General features: G+C 39.5%; 1 protein-coding gene across 1 annotated transcript in view; it reads right to left on the minus strand.

The window, feature by feature from the left end:
- The window catches only part of LAMA4 (laminin subunit alpha 4), a 107621-nt gene that overhangs the window by 38088 nt on the left and 47236 nt on the right, over positions 1-22297 (minus strand). The window contains exons 6-16 of the mRNA XM_055810112.1: positions 19409-19504; positions 17929-18080; positions 17677-17787; positions 13651-13762; positions 10221-10388; positions 9261-9454; positions 7301-7417; positions 5097-5245; positions 2875-3016; positions 1728-1824; positions 872-988 (exon numbers count right to left, since the gene is read on the minus strand). Coding sequence (XP_055666087.1) covers positions 872-988; positions 1728-1824; positions 2875-3016; positions 5097-5245; positions 7301-7417; positions 9261-9454; positions 10221-10388; positions 13651-13762; positions 17677-17787; positions 17929-18080; positions 19409-19504 — 1455 coding nt within the window. The remainder of the gene's footprint in view (positions 1-871; positions 989-1727; positions 1825-2874; positions 3017-5096; positions 5246-7300; positions 7418-9260; positions 9455-10220; positions 10389-13650; positions 13763-17676; positions 17788-17928; positions 18081-19408; positions 19505-22297) is intronic.

A 22297-nucleotide genomic window follows, 5' to 3' on the forward strand; every position in this document is an offset into this window, starting at 1 on the left:
CAAAACTTCCTGTGGTTGGTCTACAGTTATATTAATTCTCAAAATTTATCAGACTCCTATTTTCATTCTAGATAGTTAGAAATTTTCAGTGTTCTTGGATTTTGATGAGTGTTATATAGCCAAAGAAGTTGGAACAGAGATGAAAAAATACATTGATTTTCATCAGGATTTAAAAAGAAAATGTGTGTATTTGTTGAATATTTTTTGTGAAAGATATTTTTGAAGAAGAGAAACACAAGACACTTGAAATGTTTTTGTTTTTTCATACCTGGCATTTTGAGGTTTTTGGTTTTTTGGGGGAGTTACCATCTACTGTATTTGTAAAACCTGTGACATTTTGTATATGGCAATGTCTTGGCAGTAAAACCCAGCCATTTTTAGTTGAAGTTAATGAAAAAATCTTAATGATGTCAGCTTTGAACACCTTCAGATATACTTGCTGGATACTCTATGATGTCTCTTTTCTGAAAAACTAAGGTGATTTTGTCAATGAAGACTGCTAGTAATTACCTCCCAAATTCTCTGCTTGCCAGGTGTGATGTATATGTGAATTAGATTTTGACTGTCAATACAATAAATCCACAGACCTGTAGAGTCTCCAGTACTGAAAACATCAAGAATAACATAGGAGACAACTGTAGTAAGGAGGATCAAGAAGAATGTTAATAATTTCAGGTGGCAAAACATATGATTTTATTATGAGTGTGTTAAAGCTGGATGTTTGCTTTTTAGGTCTTGTTTCTGTCAAATACCTTTAGGCCTCCCTGGGACTGAAATCTTAATATCAACTTCATAGGCCACATGCAAAGGTAAAATATGCCCTTAAATGTATGAATATAAAGCATCGTAAAGATGAATTTGCTTTTACAACCTGGCTCTGCTGATTGCATTTTTGTGATGGCTGTCATCAGTTGCCTTCGCAGATCATTCATTCTAGCAAGAGTGCTGTTAACATGCCGGCTAGTGTCTGCAATGGTTAAATCATTACCTGTGGGGAGAAAACAGGAGGTAGAGTTGAGTGGCATCAAAGTAGCATTTAAAAAGGTAAATTTTATCCTGTAGAGGTACATTACTAAGCATTTAATACACCATAGGCAGTATACTATAGCCTTTTTTAGTATAAGGTATACTAGCACTGTTTGACTTCACATAACCTAAAGGAAAATGCAGTTTTGCAGCTCCCAGCCATTATTTACTTGTCAGAAGGTCACTTGGAAAAATCTGGAGACCTATATCTCAGTCAGTACTCTCTCTCCCTTCGCTTTACCAGAACTGCCGAGAATAGCTGCAACAAGTGTACAGGAAAAGTTTTAAGGAACTCAAAATAGCCTGAAAAAAGCCTGAAGAAGTAATTTCTGTAATTTTAGAGCTTTTTTCCAAAATTCTTTAACATTTATTATTAATATTCATTGGTGAAATCTAGCCTTCTGAGCACTTAAACTATTGTGAATTGATTTCAATTGAACAGCTGTTTGCAGGATCTCCTATTTAGACAGTGATTCGGTCTGAAATGGTCCTTCTGTGAATGAAAAAAACTTTCAGCATTTGGCAGGATGACAACACGTGAACTACTCAAACTGTGCCCATGGCCGTTTCAAGTACTTTGTGTAGTAACTTCGATCAATACACTAACAGCAGTAGTTCTGCCTTAGTGATGTGCTTTTGAAATTTATTTTAACACGCATGCTTCTAGACTGACTGGGAAAATAGGAAGAATATATATTTACTGTAATCTGCTGTATGTTGTAGCTCCATGGCTTGGTTGAGAAGTTCTTCGCTTTTGCCTTTATGGTAAATGATCTGAGTATCAATTCCAACTGCAGCCTATAAGTATGTTTCAAAAAAGAAAGTCAGAATAATGCTTATTGAATGTTCCTCTTTATTCCTTCATATAAGTGCAACTGCAAAGTCACTGCGGTTTTCATTTTTTTGGTTACTCTTAAGATTGGCAGATGGATTGGAAAAAAAGTCTGAAAAGCAAAATTTTCTGTAAATTGCAATTAAAGTTTAGAGAAATGTATGCTTTTCCAGACAAAAACACTGAATAACAAAGATGCAGAGAGCACAGAAGTCCTATCAATTGATCAGCTCCAGTACGGTCAATGTGATGCTCACGCTATGTGTTGGTTAGGCACTGTGACTGTTCATTTCTGCTGTCACCTCGGGTGGGTAATGGGATGCTTGCACTGTGTGGGGAGCTGCCTTGCAGTCCTCAGGAGTGTGCTGAAAGCAGAGGGCTGGATTCAAAATCCCACAGCTCCCTGGGGCTCAGGCCCTTGTAATCTAAGCAAATCCTCTTGCTATCTCACTAATAAATTGCTGATAAATAGCATGTATACAGGTTGGAAGCTATATACATACAAAAATACATATAAAGTGTTATAGAATAGCAAGGACAGAGACAAAATTAGCATCCTTATCCTTGCACTGAGTGTACGAGTGGGATATTTGCTCCATTTTAACTTTACTTTCTATGAGAAACGGTGATGCTTCTGTTAGATGTCTTGACGACCTTTCCTGCCACCTGGTGCTGCGTGGAACGGGAGGACTTGAGCACTACATGCCACATCAGGTTCCTACAGGGCCACGGAGTTGTCTGTACTTTTACAGAAATGCCTCAATTTGAGTAACAACACAGAGCAGCATCACCCTCTATTTAGGGACAGAAGAACAAGTTGCATCTTTTTGAGTACCAGGGGACATTAGGCTGGCAGAATAACTAACCACCTAGGATTTAATTCAGAAATAGGTGAAGCAAGATGAGCAGTGAGAAGTATAGTGCTGACAGTTAAGCTCAATCTTGTTTTTTCTTTATATTTAGGTGTCTGAAGTCCCTGAAGCAAACTAAAAGCTGATATGATGAAAATTACTTACGTCATTGACCCGGTTTGTTGTGTTCAGTGCCAGCAAGGCAGCTTTGTTAGCTTCCTCAATGTAACTGGCAATGTTTTCATACACATTTGAAGCGTTTATTGCCCTTTGTACCAAACCATTTGTATCAACACCATACAAATTCCTGTTAAAAAGAGAGTAAAAGGAGGAAGAAATCAAACTAAATCTAAGTGGTTTCAAATTGAATAATTTACTTAACGTTCTGTCAATTCTGACTACATAATCAGACACATAAATATACCTGGCCTGAGTAGTAGAGTAGTATTCTCTTTATTGTGTATGACCATTTATGTCAATCTGAAGCAGATGAAAACTATGTGGATAGAAAGTCCTTTCTAGTGGTTTAACTCGGGGAATTTTACCCTTAACATCTATATAAGCAGCAACAAGTGACTACTGGGCTTTTTTTTTTTTTTTTTAAAAAAAAAAACAAAACAAAAAACACACCCTAGATTAGATATTCCATAAATTAACAGAATAACAGATCCATCAGTTGTCCTTTAGGAATAACTCTGGCCATGAATGGAAAGACCTGTGTGTGCCAGTGATCAGGACAGCTGTATCCCTGGGCTGTTTATATTTTCCAAAAGTAGGTGGGAAAAGAGGGAAGTCAGATGAAGAACTGCCCATCGTCATGAAACTTTGCAAAATGTTAGATTTAAAAAACACAACATATTTTTGCTGGCTTGGTAGAGCTTGATTTGCATATTAGGTGATAACTGGTCTTCAGGGGAGATTCCAAACAGTATTTGGTTCAAGGCTTAACCTTCAGCTGTTAGCCATTTATTATTTTTAATATTATTGTGGTAAATAGATTTTAGAATATGTGTTAGATATGTTCCCTAAATATATATTTATATGTGTATATTCACTTGAAGGTGTTTGCACACTGAGGGATTATTAAATTTCCAGATTCAGTGTTGTTGCCAGAATTTCCTGCTATATTCCCCTAATATAAAATTTCCCTAATATAAAATTCCCCTAAGACAAAAGAAGAAACTCTGCCAAATAAAAGCCTAACAAGCTTATAAAGCCAACCCGTAAAACCAAAATGATTTGAAGACAGGCTAAATGTTTTAAGGGATTACAGTTTCACTGCAGGACAATCTTCTCAACAAATAAAAAAAGTCAGCACATTTCCATCTGGATATTTTGTAATTATCTCTGTTTGCTTTCTGCTAAATTCCTAATGTGTTGGACTTGGTAGTCATTTTAAAATTATTTTGGTAAGGGATGAAGGCTAGCCATATGGGGTATTTTCTTTCAAGTGATTCTGCTGCCCCCAGTTAGCTGATCTCAGACTGAACATATTTATTTTTTAGGCTGTCTGTAGTTTGTGTGGCATTCTAGAACAGAGTTACAGACGTCAGCTTTATACAATTGTATAAAAGAAAACCATCTGTTATTTTTTTTCTTTATTTTAATCTCTTATCTAGGGCAGACTAATATTAAGAAACAACTGGTGTTTAGATAGTATACCTGAAGAGTAGTTTTAAGTTTATTTTCAAAAAGCTTATGTCCATGATATTACTTAAGGTAGAATTTGGTGAAATATTTTATTTAAGAATTCATTTGCAGCAGTGGCTGTTCCATGGCTAGTCCCAGTTGCAAATAAAAGTCATATTTCAAATCCGTCTAGAAGAGATTTTTTTAGTAAAGTGGGAGAAAGTTGATGAATTTAGTATCTTCCAGCAAAATAGGAAGATGTACAGTAATTTTTTGGTGTTGCAGTGGGCCAGTTTCACTGGGACACAACCTATTGACAATCAGAACTACTCCATCTGTAAACCAGTTCTTGAACAAAAATTATCCCAAAGTCTATTTTGTGGCCCATAATGCTAAACATTTTTAAATGTGAATGGATTTACTGACATGAGCTGTTTCTGCAAATCCCATTTTATCTGCCTGTATTGTTTTACTTTTCAGTAATCTACCTTTCTATTCTCTTACTATGGGAAGAGAAGAACATGCCAAATTAGAAAAGGGAGAATGTCATGCAAGATATATGTCTGTTCTTTGAAAGGATTCAGCTGTTCCCTCTGGACCATGAGAAGTCCTTCCATACATGACTCAACAGTGATTTGTTTAGTGCATATTTGCAGACAGCATATTTAATGTCACTGTGTTTCTGCTTGTCATTTGTTCATTCAGCTGTTCAATGAGTAGCACTTCTATGAACGGATTCTGGTGAAGTTAAATTTTACCGGTCCAGCTCATCAGCAAGTCTTCTTAGGTTGTGTGCATGATGCATAGCCTTTTCTACCAAATCATCATCAAACAGAGACAGATTGGCTAGTTTTTCTTGCAATTCCTTTTTCGCTCCATCTATTTCTGCGTAGAACCCTGACACATTCTGAACAAAATACGGAAGGAAGGAAAGAAGATAAAAAACTGTAAAAATTCAATCCATATTTTGATTATTAGGTTTTATTTTAATCTATATCATTATAATGTTATTGCTTTCTGTTATAATTTTAACAGATCAAAAAGAAGAAAGATCTAAGAGTCTGTCCCATGAATGTCAGTATAGCAAGACAAATGCAGGAAGACAAAAACCAAAATTCCAAGAATCGCTTAAAAATGTATTAGAGGAGATAGTGTAAAATACAAAAGAAAGGCACTGAGAAATGTCTTACTATCTTTTATGTTTGGTCCAGAATGCTTCCAATGAGTAGTCTTTCAGACTGAAGTGCTAACAGGTGAAGTAATTAAACCAGATCTTTGCAAAAATCCCCTTATTGCGGTTCTTCCGAAACTGGGAGGTTGAACCCATAATTTTTTTGTTTGTTTTGTTTTTACCTCTTCTCTGTGAAGACTACAGGCCAGAAGTTAGTTTTTGGGACTTCTAAATGGTATCTATACAAGTGAACTAAATAGTGCTGTGGTGGTTGGGCTTATGCATCATCACATTGCTGCATGGGCCCTGGCACTGTTTTGGCCCTGGCCATCTGCCGCTGTCCCCAACCTGCCTCCTTGGGGAACAGCATGGGCAGTGCCTGTGCTCTGGGGACAATTTGGCAATGGCTGGAGAGGTGCAGATATTTGAGGTGTACAGCTGTGAGCTGTGCCACATCATGGAAATGGGCCCTGGCTCCTTTCTGTCTCCTTGCACGGAGACATCTCTTGTGCTAAGACACCTTGGGTTAGTCTGGTTTGTGAATCAGTCCACCTAAATACTACCTTTATCTATGTATAGGCAAGGAGAAGTAGTGTCACTTTTGCCTTAGCCATACTTCTTCCTCACATGAAATACTTGTGGGGAAGACCAAATGGGCCCTGCATTCAGCTTCTCTCCAATACACAAGCTTGCTGATATGTTTGAGGATTATAAATTTGGCCTCAAAATACACAAAGAAAGGACAAAATGGAGGGAGAGAAAAAGGATGAATGAGTGAAGTGTGAAAATACTTATTGCTGGTGAGGATGGAAGATGTATGGTGTTCGCATACTACTTCCCTGCAGCGTGAACATCCCCTGTGGATAAACTTATCCACAAGAGTGGGACACCCAAGATGATAAACTGCAGCAATTTGCTTTGTACAAAACATAGGAGAAAAAAAGAATATGTATTGCTTCGTCACCCTGGGATGGTTATAAAGCAAGCTGTCCTCTTTCTGTTTTCTCAAATAACTTTTTCAAGGAAGAATTAATGACTTCTGATATTTACTTTTGTGTTAAAAAAGAAGTGGGCAACTATGACCAGAATGAATGTTTGTGGAGAATTTTCATTTATTAATTGTGACAAATTATTAATTAATGATCATTTTATGAGATAATTCAATTCTCTCAAAATTTTAAAATAAAACATGAAAAAAAGCAGCTTTGGTAAATATTTTAGTTAGAAAAATCCCAGTTTTATTTTATTCATTCTTTCATAGGAAGTTCAAAACCCTGAAATTTCTAAAAATTTCCTACAGCACCCTGTCTCATATGAAACATTGGATACTAGTCTACAGTTCCAGAAGAGGATTTTCTATAAGGCAATCTGTTTATATATGTTTTACACTCTGAAACTGGCTGGTCTAGACACTGATATCTGGGATCTTTTGCCTCCTCCTATGCTCACTTACAGGCAGGAGAAAAGGAATTTAGCATATAGTGCAGTCTTTTACCAGAGCATCTTTTAGCAGCTGCTTGTAGTGAAATGATTGGGAACTCCACAACAAAATCCTTCATTCAGCTCTTCCTACAGTAGTGTCCCTATAATACAGTTATTTTTCTGAGGCAGTAAAATGTAATTATAGTGCTTTTAATCCAGAAAGATTTTTACTTTTTTGGGGGGGGATATTCATCAGTATTTCATTGAAACAGTATAAAAAAGGAGAGGTTTTTATTTAGTGGTTTAAACACGTGACAGAAGTTCAAAAAATTAGGACATATCATTCAAAGAAGTCACTGAAGCACCTACCTTTATTACCTCACTTAACTCAGAGTTGACCTTTTCTGGTCCTGCCAAAATAGTTGCGGCACTTAGCAGAATGCCGTTCACTTCATCTGTTTGCTTTAATATTTTCTCATGTTGTTTCTACAAAAAATAAAATAAAATCACATCCAAAATCGTCTGTGCATTCTAAAATAGTGTTACCATTTCTATTAAATTCATTAAAGTTAATTCAAAAGATGAAGTGATGAACTAGATAGATTGTAGACAAATTTGAAATCTAAGTTTTTTCCAGGTATCTCTAATAGCTCCATATTATAATGTGACTCTTTGTATTTTCTTGTCTTTGTGAAAGAAATGTTGAGGGGTTTTTTATTTATCAATTTCATTTTATATTACAGCATGAGAAATTATTGGAATAAAGCATTATTCAATGTACTTCCAGCAGAGACAAATTAAACATGGATTTTTCATAGTAGTCTGGAGACTAGTTTTTTTCTGATCTACAGTACAGAGATTTTTTTTTCCCTTGTCAATAGTGGAGCTAATGTGAACAATCTTTTTTGTACAGCATCTGCTTTCATTGTAAAGAATAATGAAGATCCAACTGGTCAAAAACAGTGAACAATTGTGACTACACACTTCAGGCTTTGCTTCATAAATGTGAGATGAGCTGCAGCTTGGCACTGTAATTATGAAACAATGAAACAACAGAAGAGGCTTTGCACATAAGGATCCCAAGCTGCTTGTGGAAGAAATCAGAACAGCATGCCTGATTTATCTATTGAATTATTAGACCTTCCACATCAACATGAACTTCTAGTGCTGCAAATTTCAAGAGCTCAAAACTCAGCCACTGATGCTATGAAACCCAGAGGTTGGCCTGAATTTGCAAGATTGTTCTTCAAATCACAGAATTGCTCCTTAAACCCCGCTCCTCTAGAATCCAAACAATTTCAGCCATTGAAATGGAAACATTTCACTTCAAATGGTCCGAAATGGTTTGCTTTATCATTTTCTTCCTTGCTGAAAAAATAAATGAAGAGTAAAATATCAGGACATTTTGGTTTTGCATCCCTTAAAGGAAACTAAAAAAAAACCCCAAAAACAGAGAGTCACAAAGCTGCTGGGAGGAGAAAAAATAGTCTTTTTGTATGGCTGATGGATTGGGTACTTTTCTGGGATAAGAGACCTGAAAATTCAATTTCCTCATCCAATCAGATGGGATTTGAACCTAATACCACCACTTACAGGCAAACATGCCTCCCTTCCATGCTGTAGGGGACAGGTCTCCTCTGAGCTCTCCTCTGGATTGATTACTTTGTTCAAAATACTGAAACTATTCATTTGAACAGAGCGTAAGGGAAAACTGCTGTAGCCTTATAGCTAGGCTCTTCACCCAGCAAGTAGGAAACCCAGTTTCAAGGTATCTGTTGTGGAGCAATTAGAGAATGAATTTGTGCTTGAAGATGCAAAGACAATTTTCTGTTCTTGCTGAAAAACTGGGGATGCATTTTTTTTAAAGAGGACCAGAGAGAAAGGTTGGACGAGACAGTATGAATGCACTCAGCCCAGGGCACAAATGCATTGCAGAGCCTTTATATTGTTTTAATAGAATATAATTACTTCTGTAGTCATGAAGTTCTTCCACATTATAAATCAGTACATAACAGGTGAAAAAATCCCACCACAATATTTATAGCAGCCATGCTACATGGAATTTTAAGTTTCTTGGGTTTTGCATCTTCCTAGTTTAGACATTAGTATCTATCTTTTCCTTGGCCTGCTGAGACATGCCATGCTAAAACTTGTCATTTATTGTCACTCCATGAATAGATAATAGCACCTTGCACTTCCACAACTTGTTTCTTAGAACTGGAGACTTAGAAATTAATTTTTTGTGTGTTGATTCCTGACTCTAAAATGTTTGCAATCTATTTTAAGCACCGGCAGAGATGGAGTGTTCACAGACAACAGTTGTGAGTACCTCATGCCTTTGAAGACTGGCTGTGTTTTCCTTATTTATATCCTCAGTTTGTATAATATAGTCAAGTGCCTGGTCTAATGCCTCCTCCAGGTCTGACAGCTTCACATCCTGTTCGCTGAGCTGCTCCAGCACATCAGATACTAGAGATCTTGTGTCATTGTACCTCTCATGAAACTCTTCAACTTGCTGTAGCACTGGGAGAAAAATCAGAGGCAGCTGATTAATCCAAAGCCTGGATTTCTGACAACACTTAACCTATGCAACAATTTCTATTGTCGTTACTGAGGGGACAGTAAAACACATTTGTTAAAAGTTCACTTGAGAGATCATATACCTTGAATTTAATTTTCCCTCCTCTTTTGAAAAGGAAAGATGCCTCTCATTTTAGTATCTCATTTTAATGCCATTAATTTCACCTCTCAAGTAGTTCTTTGTAAAAGAAACTACATTTGGCTTTCATCGCTCTTCATTTGTTTTTCATTGTCACAGCTAACGAGGCTATTCTGGAGAAGGCAGTCCTTACTGTCCTGAGACTGTGACTCATGTTCACCGAGCTGTGAGGATCAGGCTGCCACTCTTTCCCATACTTGCAGTTTCTCTCTCTCTGCTGGAATTTGCTGTCCCCATGGCACAGCTGGCAGGGGGTAAGAAAGATGTTGACATGAGCAGTGCCACCTGGCACGAACCTTCCTAAGCAGCTATTGCTGAGGTGTTGCAGTGCGCAGGCACACACAGACACACACATATTTTTTTGCCCGTTCTGCCATGGGGGCAGCAAGCACCAGCAGCGACTTGGGGCAGGCATTTGGAAGCGGCAGCAGCATCTTCATCACACCAGTGGGAGCTTGCCAAGCACCTGCCGGTCCTCCCCAGGAGCTCAGCAGTTACATCCAGAGCTGCCTGGCCCATGCCAGCTGTGCATCAGCATGTGGGTGAATGGAAAACAAACTTAAAACTCACACTTCTTTGCTGTGTTTTCCTCCTCATCTGCACGCTGCCTCTGATTAGTGAAAGGCTTACGGTGTTTGATTTCCTTCAGCATCTCCTCAGCCACACTCAGCTTCTGGGCAATTTCTTCAGGGCTTAACTCTTGTTGAATTGCGTAGTATTTCATCTTGCTGCTGATTTCTGTGGGAAAAAGGTACAACAGATGGTCAATCCAGCATGGCTACAGAGAAGTAAATACTGTGGAGTACTTTTACTTTTGTGAATCCAGATCATGCTGATGGCAAAAGAAAGTTTTAATTATCTTACAACTCTACAGTAGATAATTGTTATACTTAATCCAGTCTTAAAATTAAACCTGTAAATAAATCACACTTTCTGGCATACGTGGGGGTCTCATCAGAAGAGGATGAGATTAGGCAGGCATGGGCTGTGTGCATTGTTTGACTTGGCAGTTCTTAGAGAGGGTTCATCATTTTGTTCTGAGTTCTGTGGCATTTAGCAGGCTGGGGCTTTCGTCCAGGATCGTGGGTTTTAAGTGCTGCTGCAAAAATGTTTATTAAGTAAGAGCAATGGCCACGAGACTGAAGTAACCTCTTTTTCTATCTGAAGAAGTTTGAGGTACCCTAAAGAGGTAACATATGGTTTCTAGCCTGATACTGCCTAGCTGGTTTGGATATTTCTGGGTTTTGGTCTCAGTTCAAAAAACACTGTTGGATTCCTGCAGCTGAAATTGAGTTTATCCATCCCCAGTTGTAGGCATTAAAAAGTTTACCCACTTCTCACTCCCTGGCCTTGAATACCAATCACCTCCTTTTCTATGCCCTATGATGTGAGTAGCTTTGGCTTGCATTCCTCACTACTTTTGTGGATAACCAGAGCTGGCAAAGCTAATGCTGTGCATCTGTAAGATTTTTATAAAAGATAGATGTGTAAATGTGGCACAACTGATTCTTTGGCAGAGTGTCTTTGTATGCAGTTTCTTCCTGGCTCCTGAGCTCATTAGTGAAGCTTTGAAGGCTCCTACTGAGCAGTAACCAATCATGAGCAATAGCTCCATGGGTTTTGTTTTCCTTCTCATGCTGGCACATGCATATGCGTGTGTGCACACATACAACTTCCCTTCAGTAAAGAGTATCATGCCTTATACAGGTGATGCCCATGTAGAGGAACAGTTTTGAGCGTGGCAGAAATAATTTTCACCTGCTCATCTCCAACTGCTTTCTGGGTGAGCAAACACTCTCTTCTTATTCACCGCCATGAGTGTTGCTTCTTCTATAACAGCTCAACTTGATTGTGCTATTTGTGTGCCAAACTAGATACACGTCTTCCCTTCTGTGGTTCCTGTCCTGCTTCAAAACAGTTAATTATACAAAAGGATGATGCAGAGGTCAACCAGTGATTGTTAGTGACTTACAACGAAGCTTGTGCTGACCCTTTTGCTCAATTAATTGTAGAAAGAAAATGTGATGGATGGCCAGACAGTCAAAGGTGTTCTAGCATGACAAGTGTGAGAAAGTGGTACAAATGTAATCCTATGAGCCTGGTCTCAGTCTGCCTCTTTTGTGTGATGGGATGTGTTAACTATGTTGAGTTAAAGTAATGGTTGAAGAACCCGTGGAGATAAGGAAAAGCAAGGATAACAGCTGATATGTAGCTGCTCCTCCTTACACAAGTTGCCACATAGCTTGCAGTAATTCTCTACAACAGAACTACTCAGGTCTGTTAATGAAGTATTTCTATTGAAAATGGGCTGTTTAACCTCAGCTGCCAGTAAGCCTTTCTATTCCGGTGCTGTATACAACTTTTGTATACTGTTGGCTTTGCCAAAGACTGGGGGAAATCGGTGTGCTCTGTGGCAGGATGCAGGCTTTCATGATGCAGGTGTACAGGGGACAGGGATGCTGCTAAGTACTTTCGTTTGGGGTTTTATTGCTTTCTGTATGTACCAAAGAAGAGGCTACAATTGATTTATTCTCAGTGTTATATATCAGCATGCTAATGATATGTTATGGATATTCCAGATGATGATGATGATCTCTAACTAGGAAACTTTTTAGGTGCAGTTGTTCGCTGTTGTCATTTATACTTTGATATATAGGACAGTAAAAATTCTTGAAGATGCAAGAGGTTTCACAGTCTCTAAATAGAAAGAAAAATAATCTGGGAAGGTGTAAAAGATATACATTTACAGTCAGAAGAGAAGTTATGTTTTGAAATTTATGCTAATTCTAGAGATGCTTTTAGTGTTCTAGCATGTGGCATAAGGATGGACTTCCTAAGTTCTGTCTGCATCCTCTTACATCATATGCACAGATGAGCAGGACACTGGAACAGTAGGTGACAGTTTGTCCCAAGATTTTAAAATGAGAAAGCTCTTGGTTTCACTGTTTCCCTAATTTTGGGATATCTGTTTACCTCTCCTACTGTGAAACAACACCACTATTACCATTTCTGATGGTTTGCACTAGCTACACAGTTTATAGTTCTGCCTTTCACTTTTACTAGAGTCAGTACTTTCTTTGTGCAAAAAGAAGGCAATGAGAATGCAGTTTTTAAATTCTGCTTCTGTATTTCAGAAAAAAAAAAAAAGAACAAGAGGACAACAGCTAGTCTGTAAGGCTTTGTAGATGTGTCTGGACCCAAACTCAATTGGAAATTCTGGTCAGATGAAGCAATAAGCAGCTTAATAAGAAAAATTGCCACCACCTCCCACACTGAGCTTGAGGAAGTGGTAAGTTCACCAAATTATTTACTATTCATTGTCATTTTCTTTTTGGAAGCATCTGCATGATGTTGTATGAACCAGCACAACCCTACTCAGAAACAGTTTGCTAAAAGGCAAAAAATAGATTTAAGGTAACACTCACTCATGCAATCACCAGAGTTAGTCAGACCTAACTGACTGCCATGAGTTCAAAAGGGAAAGCAAAATTTTTAAATAATCTGTCTAGCTATTCATATGGCTTCCGTTACTTATCAGCAGGATGGGAGAAGTGCACTTGCATACATCTGCTGACAAGTAAGACACAGAGCACTCTAATTGCCCATCCTGTGCTTGTGTTTGTGTCTCCACCCGGCCCCAGTCCAATATTGATTCTATTTTTTAAACCACAGGTGTAGATAAATACCTTGAGCAGGTATTCACACAAAGGCTACAAGCTGAATTAGCTTGAAGTATTTAATGTAAACCTAATTACTATCATTTTGTTCTGTCAAAGAGAAAAAAGAGAAAGAGAAGCTCTTGTTCTGGGTGTCAGCCCAAGTCAGCTGGTGGTTTCAGCTGTCTTTTAAGAGAGACAAGGTTTTGTCATGACTTTGCAGGCTGCAAAAGCTTTATGTGTGTGTTGCTTTGGGAGAAAGCCCAGGTGCTGTGCCATTTTTTTGCTGGGGTTTCATCTATAAGTGCTTGACACTGAGCTGAACCAGAAAGACATCTATTTACCTTGAATGTTGTCCCTCATATTACTGAGCTGCTGCACAAGCTGAGTAGCACGGTTGTTGGTCTCCATGGTTTCCTTCTGTACTAGTAGGCCTTTGCGGGATGCTTCATTTCCCTATGAATAAACCATGCGAGCCAGACATTAGATTTCTTTACAGATCCATATGCATGTGTGAGGATGAGCAGTGTAAACACACATTTTGCTTTCTCCTGATGAGCATACGGAAGTCCATTTATCATATAAAGAGGCATTTACAGAGGTGTTTGATGTGAAGGGCTGTCTTGTCGGTATTTTCAGAATTGCAGAGTGAGAGATGAAAATCTGTTCCATATTTATCCATCATTTGCTGCAATCAAATTGCCATAAATTATGTACAGTTGTAAAACTCCCATCTGATGAGTCTTCCAGGCATGCAGGGGGGCTGGCTCATTTTGCTGGCTGTGGCGTTTCCTGAGTAAGCATATAGGCTGAAGAATAGGGTGTCAAGCTCACAGCCATTTTTAGATCAGTGTCTCCCTCAAGTGAGGTCCCCAGCTCTCCAACTTGCTAAAATTAAGAAAAGGCATGAGGATTCAACATACTCTGAAGGATACTGTTATATTGGAGGCTGTGCTCTGCATTGTGTTCCCTTACATGGAAGGGAAACAAAGAGTTACCATGTCATAGCTACTATCTTTCTGAGAAGGTCGCTGACTGTGGGAGTCCTTAGGTTTATTTTTCACTGATATTTGCCAGGAAAGAGGAAAAATAAGACTGGTGTGCCAGTGGTGTTTCCTGGACCCTGTGCATGTGTGAGTGAGCCTGCACTGCACGCTTACCCGTGGTAAGGTGGTGATGCACGGTACCCGTTGGGGCTGCATCAGCAAAAATTGCCCCTGGAAAATTAGTGTCTGGGTTTGAGGTGCCCGGACACCTGATAAACCAGAAGATACGTGGCTGTCGGTGCGTTTGCTTCCTACGCACTCAAGGCGGGCAGCCGGCAGGGCGCTGGCGCTGCGGCAGGTGACGGGTGACAGCCAGCAGGTGGCGCCGGGCGGCAGCGCGGGCGCGGGGCCGCGGGCGGGGGAGCCCGTGCCGGGGGCCCGTGGCGGGGAGTCGTGGCGGGGAGTCGTGGGGGACGTGTGTGTGTGTCGTCCTAGTTCCTCGGTGTTCTGGTGTTGGTAGGGCAAGCACTAAGGGTTTTATTCTGTTGCTCAGCATCACTACTTCGTGTTTATTTTAAGCAATTTGTTACAGTTCTACACACAGTTGCCTCTACATCAGGCTCGCAAGAGTCACAGAACAGTCAGGGCTGGAAGGGACCTCTGAAGATATCTCGTCCAACCCCCTGCTAAAGCAGGTTCTCCCAGAGCAGGGTGCACAGGATCATGGCCAGGCCGGTTTTGAATGTCTCCAGAGAAGGAGACCCCACAGCCTCTCCGGGCAGCCTGTCCCAGGGCTCTGTCACCCTCAGGGTAAAGAAGTTTTTCCTCATATTCAGATAGAACTTTCTGTGTTGCCGTGTGTGCCCGTTGCCCCTTGCCCTGTCACTGGGCACCACTGAAAAGAGCCTGGGTCTGTCCTCTTGACACTCGCCCTTCAGTTATTTGTAGACATTGGTAAGATCCCCTCTGAGTTTTCTCTTCTCCAGGCTAAACAGCCCCAGCTCTCTCAGCCTTTCCTCATCAGGGAGATGCTCCAGTTCCCTCATTACCTTCGTAGCCTTTGCTGGACCCTCTCTAGCAGTTCCCTGCCTCTCTTGACCTGGGGAGCCCAGAACTGGACACAGTTCTCCAGATGTGGCCTCACCAGGACAGAGCAGAGGAGGAGGATCACCTCCCTCGACCCGCTGGCCATGCTCCTCCTAGTGCACCTTTGCCAGATTTTTCTTTAGCTATTCAATACACGAGGAATTGGTGAGAAAGGTTTGCTGATTGTCATGAGATTAATGGGAAACAGCAGCATGAGTGAGGGGCGCTCTTAGGGACTCAAATTCCTGCTGACGTGCAGAGGCTTATTCTGAAATTTGCTAAGGGCCCAGGAAGGAAAGGCAATTGGCTCCCCTAGTCTCTGCCAAATATTCAGGATCAAGCTGCACACTGTTTTACTTTAAGCTTATCCCAGGCAGACTCAGGAAGTTACAGGTCAGTTTTGCTCTTCTCTTTTAGCAGTAGGATTTGCTTACAGTTGGTGCATTCACCCTGCCCTTGGGGTTTAGATCAGAATCTGCAGCAACACCTCAGACATGGGGATGCGCACATGAAATGCTCTGAATGGAAGATGCAGCACATCTCTGCAAAGCCCACTCAAGGCCCTAGCACCCGTTTTCCATAAAAGTGCCTTGAAAGAGCAAAAAGTTCAATATATTCAGAATTATTACTGTTGTCTTCCTTCCGCTGTGGGAGCCTGTGGCCATAATTTCTCTGCCTTTACAGGCAATCACAGGTATTCATGTGGAACAAGCATTAGAAATAACCAGGGAGGAAAAAAGACTAGAGGAAACACTGAATTTATTGGTTCAGGGACAGTTGAAATGAGGAATGAGCTAAGAAATCTCCAGGTAGTACTGAAGATGACAAAAATGTTATCATCCAAATTCACTAAATATTCCTAGAAAACCTCATGCCTTAATCATCCTGCCTACCAGTTACATAGAAGGACACTGAGGTTCATGAGCTCTGCCAGATTTCACAGATACAGAGGTGTGTCTGTGAGCTGATTTAATCAAACCTCTCTTGTAGCACAGGCATATTCTGTGTAATTCTGCGGTGCTCTTTCTGCTATGTAAGTGCTGATTAAAAACACTCAAACCCAAATTTTACCTTCTACATCTCTATACAGTCCTTCCTCCTCTTCCTTTGTGCTTTTTTCTCTGACTTGCTCCTGTATTTGAGTTTTAGGCTAAGGTATAATTTTAATTTGTCTTGTGAAGGAATTGGTAAGTGAATATAAAGTCTGACATTTTTCAATAAACATGAAATATACTCTAGTCCTACTGCAGCTGTGGTTATCTCTGAAAATAACATAGTGATGTATCTCACTCTATATATCTTAGCAACAGAAAAATGTTTAATAATATCTCTTTAAAATAAAGGAGAAGCAATTTTGAACCCTATTTCTTCTCTTATATCAGTATTCTTCTAGGGTGCGATGAAAGTGTTATGTGAGTGAAGAGCAGATAACCTTAATTTTATAGCCTGGCAATTGAACGTGGATGCAACATTTATGATAACAATTGTGTTAAACGTATCTTGAATGCTGATCAAGTTCCCATGTCAATGTGCACATGGAAAAAAATTTAAACTGGCAGTTTTGTAGTGTCTAATCAGGGCTACTTTAATTTTATGAGAGCATACGTGTAAAATAGATTTAGTACAAGTACTCCCAAAGTCAGTCTGAACTAGTTTAGTGTTGGCTACTTCACTTAATTAGAAATCAAAATGTGAAATAGAAAGTCAGTGTGTCTATCTTAGATCAAACTTAGATCAAACTATCGTAGATTAGTTGTGTAGGGGGGGTAGGTGGGAACTCAGATCCTCAGGGGAGGCTTTTTGTGATTGGTAAGAAACCTCAGCACATTCAACAGACTTCGGCCCTACATCCTTGCTTTTCTGGGAAGAAAATGTGGTGGGTCACTTAAGCTTTTAATTTAAAGATAAAGTAAAGTAGAAAGTTTAGAAATAGAAAATAGAAAGTTCTCCCAAGTATGTTTCAGGGCACTCCCACTCTTATCTGGTGAACCTAGAGGTTCAGACTAGAACCTCTTAGAAATGTTAGGAAACATTTCTTTACTGAGAGGGTGGTCAAATACTGGACAGGCTTCACAAAGAGGTGGTTGATGCCCCAAGCTTGTCAGTATTTAAGAGGCATTTGGACAATGCTGTTAATAACATGCTTTGGCTTTTGGTCATCCCTGAAGTGGTCGGGCGGTTGGACTAGATGTTGTAGGTCCCTTCCAACTGGAACTATTCTGTACTAACATCTTATGCCAGCATGGAAATACGACCAACTGCAAACCTCAGAGGTCTGGCAGTGGACTATAAACAAACCTGTTCATCAAGTGTTGCTGCCTCTCTCAGGAGATCATTCATGTCATCTGCAGCATCATCAACTTGGATGGTCCGAAGCACAGTATGGTTCTTTTTTGTGGACATTACTGCCTGTGTGTGGGGAAAAGAAAGTCAGTCCATCTGAAAACAAATTATTTCTCTGTTGAGGGCAGGGATTGAAATTTACAGGAATGGAGTGGAAATTAATAGATTAAAATTACATTAAAAATAAAATGTCATCAACGTTTATACCTGGAGATGGGTGGTAGTGAGGTTTAGGTCATTCAAGTGCTTTTGAGCTGCAACACCTGTAGAAATGCTCAGCAAAGTTGATTTGCTTTCATCGATAGACAGAACTGCTAATCGGATGTCATCTGTCAAATCCCAAATACATTTATCGCAGCCTGATAAGAAGATGAGAGTGTGTAATTTATTTTTATTGTTTGTGTCAGTTAACAACAAATACCTTAAATTCACATCATAGTGCTCTTGCCCCATGGTGTTCCCTCTCTTTGCCATTGATAGATCCTGATGGATACCCATTTTTCTTTTACTTTCATTCACCCACTTCCAAGTTCCCACAGTTACAGTCGTGACACTTCCAGCTGAGCAGCACCAGATGGGACTGCTCCGAGAGGCTGCCACAGCAATGCTGTAATCAGTAGGGGAGAGACAGGAGGTATTTCCTGGCTATTCCCTAGAGACTCTACATGTTTGTGGCCTGAAGAACAACAGATGAGGGTCAAAAAAAGAACTTAGTTTTGTCAGAACACAAAACTGTATTTAAAATTTGGTGGTATGAGAAGTAAGGATGTTCAGCAGATGGGCTCTTGGCTGCCTATTTGATTTGGAGGACAACTTCTAAAACACAGTTGTAACACGTTTGGAATGCACTTGTGCAGAATTATATCCTTGTCCCTGGTGAATGCTTGCAATACTACCTTGGTTTTAGTGACATTAGTGCCACCACTAAAAGCAAGAGACTTAGGCGAACCTGAAGCATGGATTCCGACAGAAACTTTTGCATGGTATTGTATAGTCTATTGTATTCTTGATGGAAGTAGCTCCCAAATGTTTTCCTTCTGGTTGCACTTCCAGGCACACGACCCCTTTTCTTGGGAGCTGGTTTAGGAGCCCATGTGTGCTACACAGTCTGCATCATACCACAGGTATATACATTGAATACATTCAATAACATTGAAAAAAAAAAATCAATGGTTACCAACAGTTACAACATAGCACTTCTGGAAAGTCCCTAGGCTTCCTATCATTAGAATAGAGGAGATGATAGTGGAAAAGAACTGACTGATGGATATATGTCAAATTGTCAGCAGCAACAATTTATATTAGACGTACATCCAGAAAACCAGAAATTATTTGCAAGATGGCACAGATAAAGTTGTGATGGCAGTTTTTATGGCCAGAATATTATTTTGCAGCTGTTGTGTCTCAATCTATAGAAGTGGCTTTGGTGATACTTCCTTACTACTCCGTAGTTTGTACCTAAACATTCAGTCTGTACCACAGAGTTGGACATATGCATGTACTTAGTCACGCAAATGAGAACATGTTTAAATAGTCAGTGGGGCATTGTGCGTATTCACATGTTTATGTGCTTTGTGGGACCAAGGTCAAAGTGCTGAGCCCACTGGAGAACTGAGCTCTTAAGTTAGTAACCAGCCAAATACAAGAGTGATACTAATTTTTGGTGTTCTCATGATAGTCTTCTTACTGATGGTTGGGCAGTCTGTGCCAGTAGAAACTTCAGGACTGTCTGCGAGGCATTCTCCAGTCTGGCTGTCACACATTCTCCCTCCACAGTTACATTCTGGGGGAAAAAGAAAGGACTTTTGCAAGAAGAATCTTCAAAACTACAACTTGCCTTTCCCCTCCCAAGACTGGTGAGATGATTGTACATAGGATTGTGCGCAGAGAGTCAAATCAAAATCAAGGGCTTCTTCGACAGATTTTTCCTTCAGTACATAGAAAAAGGTGTTTTTTGCACTGCGCTCAAATTGGACCAGATAAAATGCAAGGCTGGAAACAGAACCAGAAAGCCTCTGCTGAAACAACTTGTTTAGAGCTTCCCAGCTGGTCGTAAGCAGAGGCAGTGAGGCCAGAGTTGCCCATCTGGGCCATTGTGCTTTACTGTCTAGAGAGGGTGATGTTCAGGAGATTGGCTAAAAAAGGCAGTACAAGTAATATTAGTAATTAGTTACAAAACTCTCCATAGCCCTGTGGAATTTATCAATGCTGTGTCAGGCTGCCACGAAATAAGCTTTCCAGCTATCAGGGCTTGATAGTGGACTCCAATTCCATCATCAGCTTCAGCATATAAAAAAGTAACTATCTCCTGCCACTTACAACGAAGAGTAAAGGAGGTTTTACACTGTTTTAAACTTGACTAAGCTGCATTTTTATTGTCAGCACAAGTGGCTTTTTAAAAAGTATAATTTTTAATCTAAAGTGTCTCTTTCAAGGTTTAATTGACCTTTTAAAATATATTATTTTTAAGGTTAAAATATTCTTGGAACCCTTTGATAGAATAACAAAAACTCAAGCAGAACATAAAAACAGCAGTGACTTATCTGGAATTTGTTTTGCTCTTGTGATTCATGGTTTCAGCAGAATCTCATGTAACAAAACTGTTTACTGCCATTTAATTGCAGCCCGTTCATTGTTCTCTGATTTACCCTTGTATTTACATTCCATACTGCACATTTGAGGAATTATCAGAGGAAATGTTTTATACAGCTTCAAAGTCAACATGATGCACTAACTTTGGAATAATTCTGTGTATGTGAACCAGTGTTAGCAGAACTACTCAATTTTTGTAATGTAAGAACAGATTTTGCTTATGAATTTTGTGGGGCAATCAAAATTTTGACTTCACCATAATCTGTATGAACTGGGTGCCTCCCAGCTTTTGGATCTACAGGTTTTTTTTTTAATTTATTATTTCTTTTGTTTAGAAATGAAAAGTCTTCGTTGAAAGCAGAAATTTCTCTTTACCTACATCACAGGACATAGGCTAATCCCAGGTGGCAAGATTACAGTTACAAGATTAAAATTTGGATGAGATCAGCTCTCAAGAAAATAAAATTGTGTCTTATTTAAATGGATAATTCTTAATTTGCTACACAAATCTTACAGTAAATTAATTTTAAAAGCAGTCCTGACAATTTTGCATCTACTTGTTTGGGAGATACCACATCTTTAGTAGAGGAATTAAGACTTGCAGTGCTACTGTGGCTTTGGGGGAGTAAGCTTCTAAATTTACCTTTATTTCTGAGGGACATCTGTGGAAAGCTTTGAAGTGTGGCTAAAGGACATCTGGTTAAAAAAATTATTTAAAAGGACTTGAAAACTACTGTCCACAGCTACACAGATTTTGTCTTTTGATCGAAAGGTAAAGAAGGTGATCTTAGCTGGATAGGGCTGTTTGCTCATTTAGTTCACTTGTATTTTTTTGTTCTATATACCCTTTGAGGTGTTCTGTGGAATCCATATATGCAGACTCTCTAGTTTTTTTTCTGTATTTTTGTATTTTAAAGAAGGTATCTGTCTTATTTCTGAATCAATATTTTTCTAAATAAGAGTTTCTAATTGCTCCAAAATGCCAAAGTATAAGCTTGCCTTGTAAACTACCTGTTTATTTTGGATAACGGATGTATTGAGTAGTGCATGCAATCTATGCAGTACTGTCAAGTACAGTGTATTGTGGTGTTCAGCAAAAACAAAGATGAAAAAAGAAGTGTGTAATTAATTCTCTGAAGCATAATACTTGAAAATCAGGATTTGCTAGAGTCAACTACAAGATCAAATTCATTCCTCAATAGGGAAAGCTGTGCCTCTCACAACATATTCAAGTGCACAGGCACTTTTTATTTTTAGCAAAGATCAAGCGCTACAAGGAAATTTGCTAATTATGAGAATTGACCAAGTTGATTTATAGTCTGCATGAAAAACCTGTATAGAGAAGTCCTGTGCACCATGAAATCCCACTTAAACTGTACCTCAGAAATGTAAATAATACCGAGGCATTCTGGCACTCTACTTCCTACAACTTCTTAAGGGTGCTAACCAAAACTATACTGAGGTGATGAAAGTTTGACTTAACTTCAGTTTAGAAACTCTGTGTTCAGAGATGTCTTCCAAAATTATGTCTTGCATAATCTTAGACACTTGGAGTGCTCTGTGATCTTCAAACTTTTGGCAAAGCTACTCTCTTAGCTATTTGAAGCTCTGCTTTTGCTCATACCTGGGGCACAATTGCTGCGGTTTGCTGAGTTGAAGTGCTGGGTATGTTTCTTCTGCCTCATGGCATGCAGGAGCCACAAACTAGATCCTGACATTCCTTATGTGAGAATTATCCTTAGATCATCTCTGGTGAACTGGGTTAGGCAGTGAAATGCATAAACGAGGTTTGCTTTTACAACCTCAGAATCACAGAGATGTTGAATTTCAGGCATGTCTTGGGTGCCTAAATGCAGGCAGCAGGTGAGTTTTGGGGCACGCTGTTCCCTACAGATGATGTCTTTTTGGTTGGTTTGGATACCTGGGATTGGTTTTTGTGATTACTGTGTTCAATGTCAATGAAATTTAAACACTTGACTTAGTG

This window comes from Falco peregrinus, chromosome 7 (assembly GCF_023634155.1).
Source record: "Falco peregrinus isolate bFalPer1 chromosome 7, bFalPer1.pri, whole genome shotgun sequence".
NCBI lineage: Eukaryota > Metazoa > Chordata > Aves > Falconiformes > Falconidae > Falco > Falco peregrinus.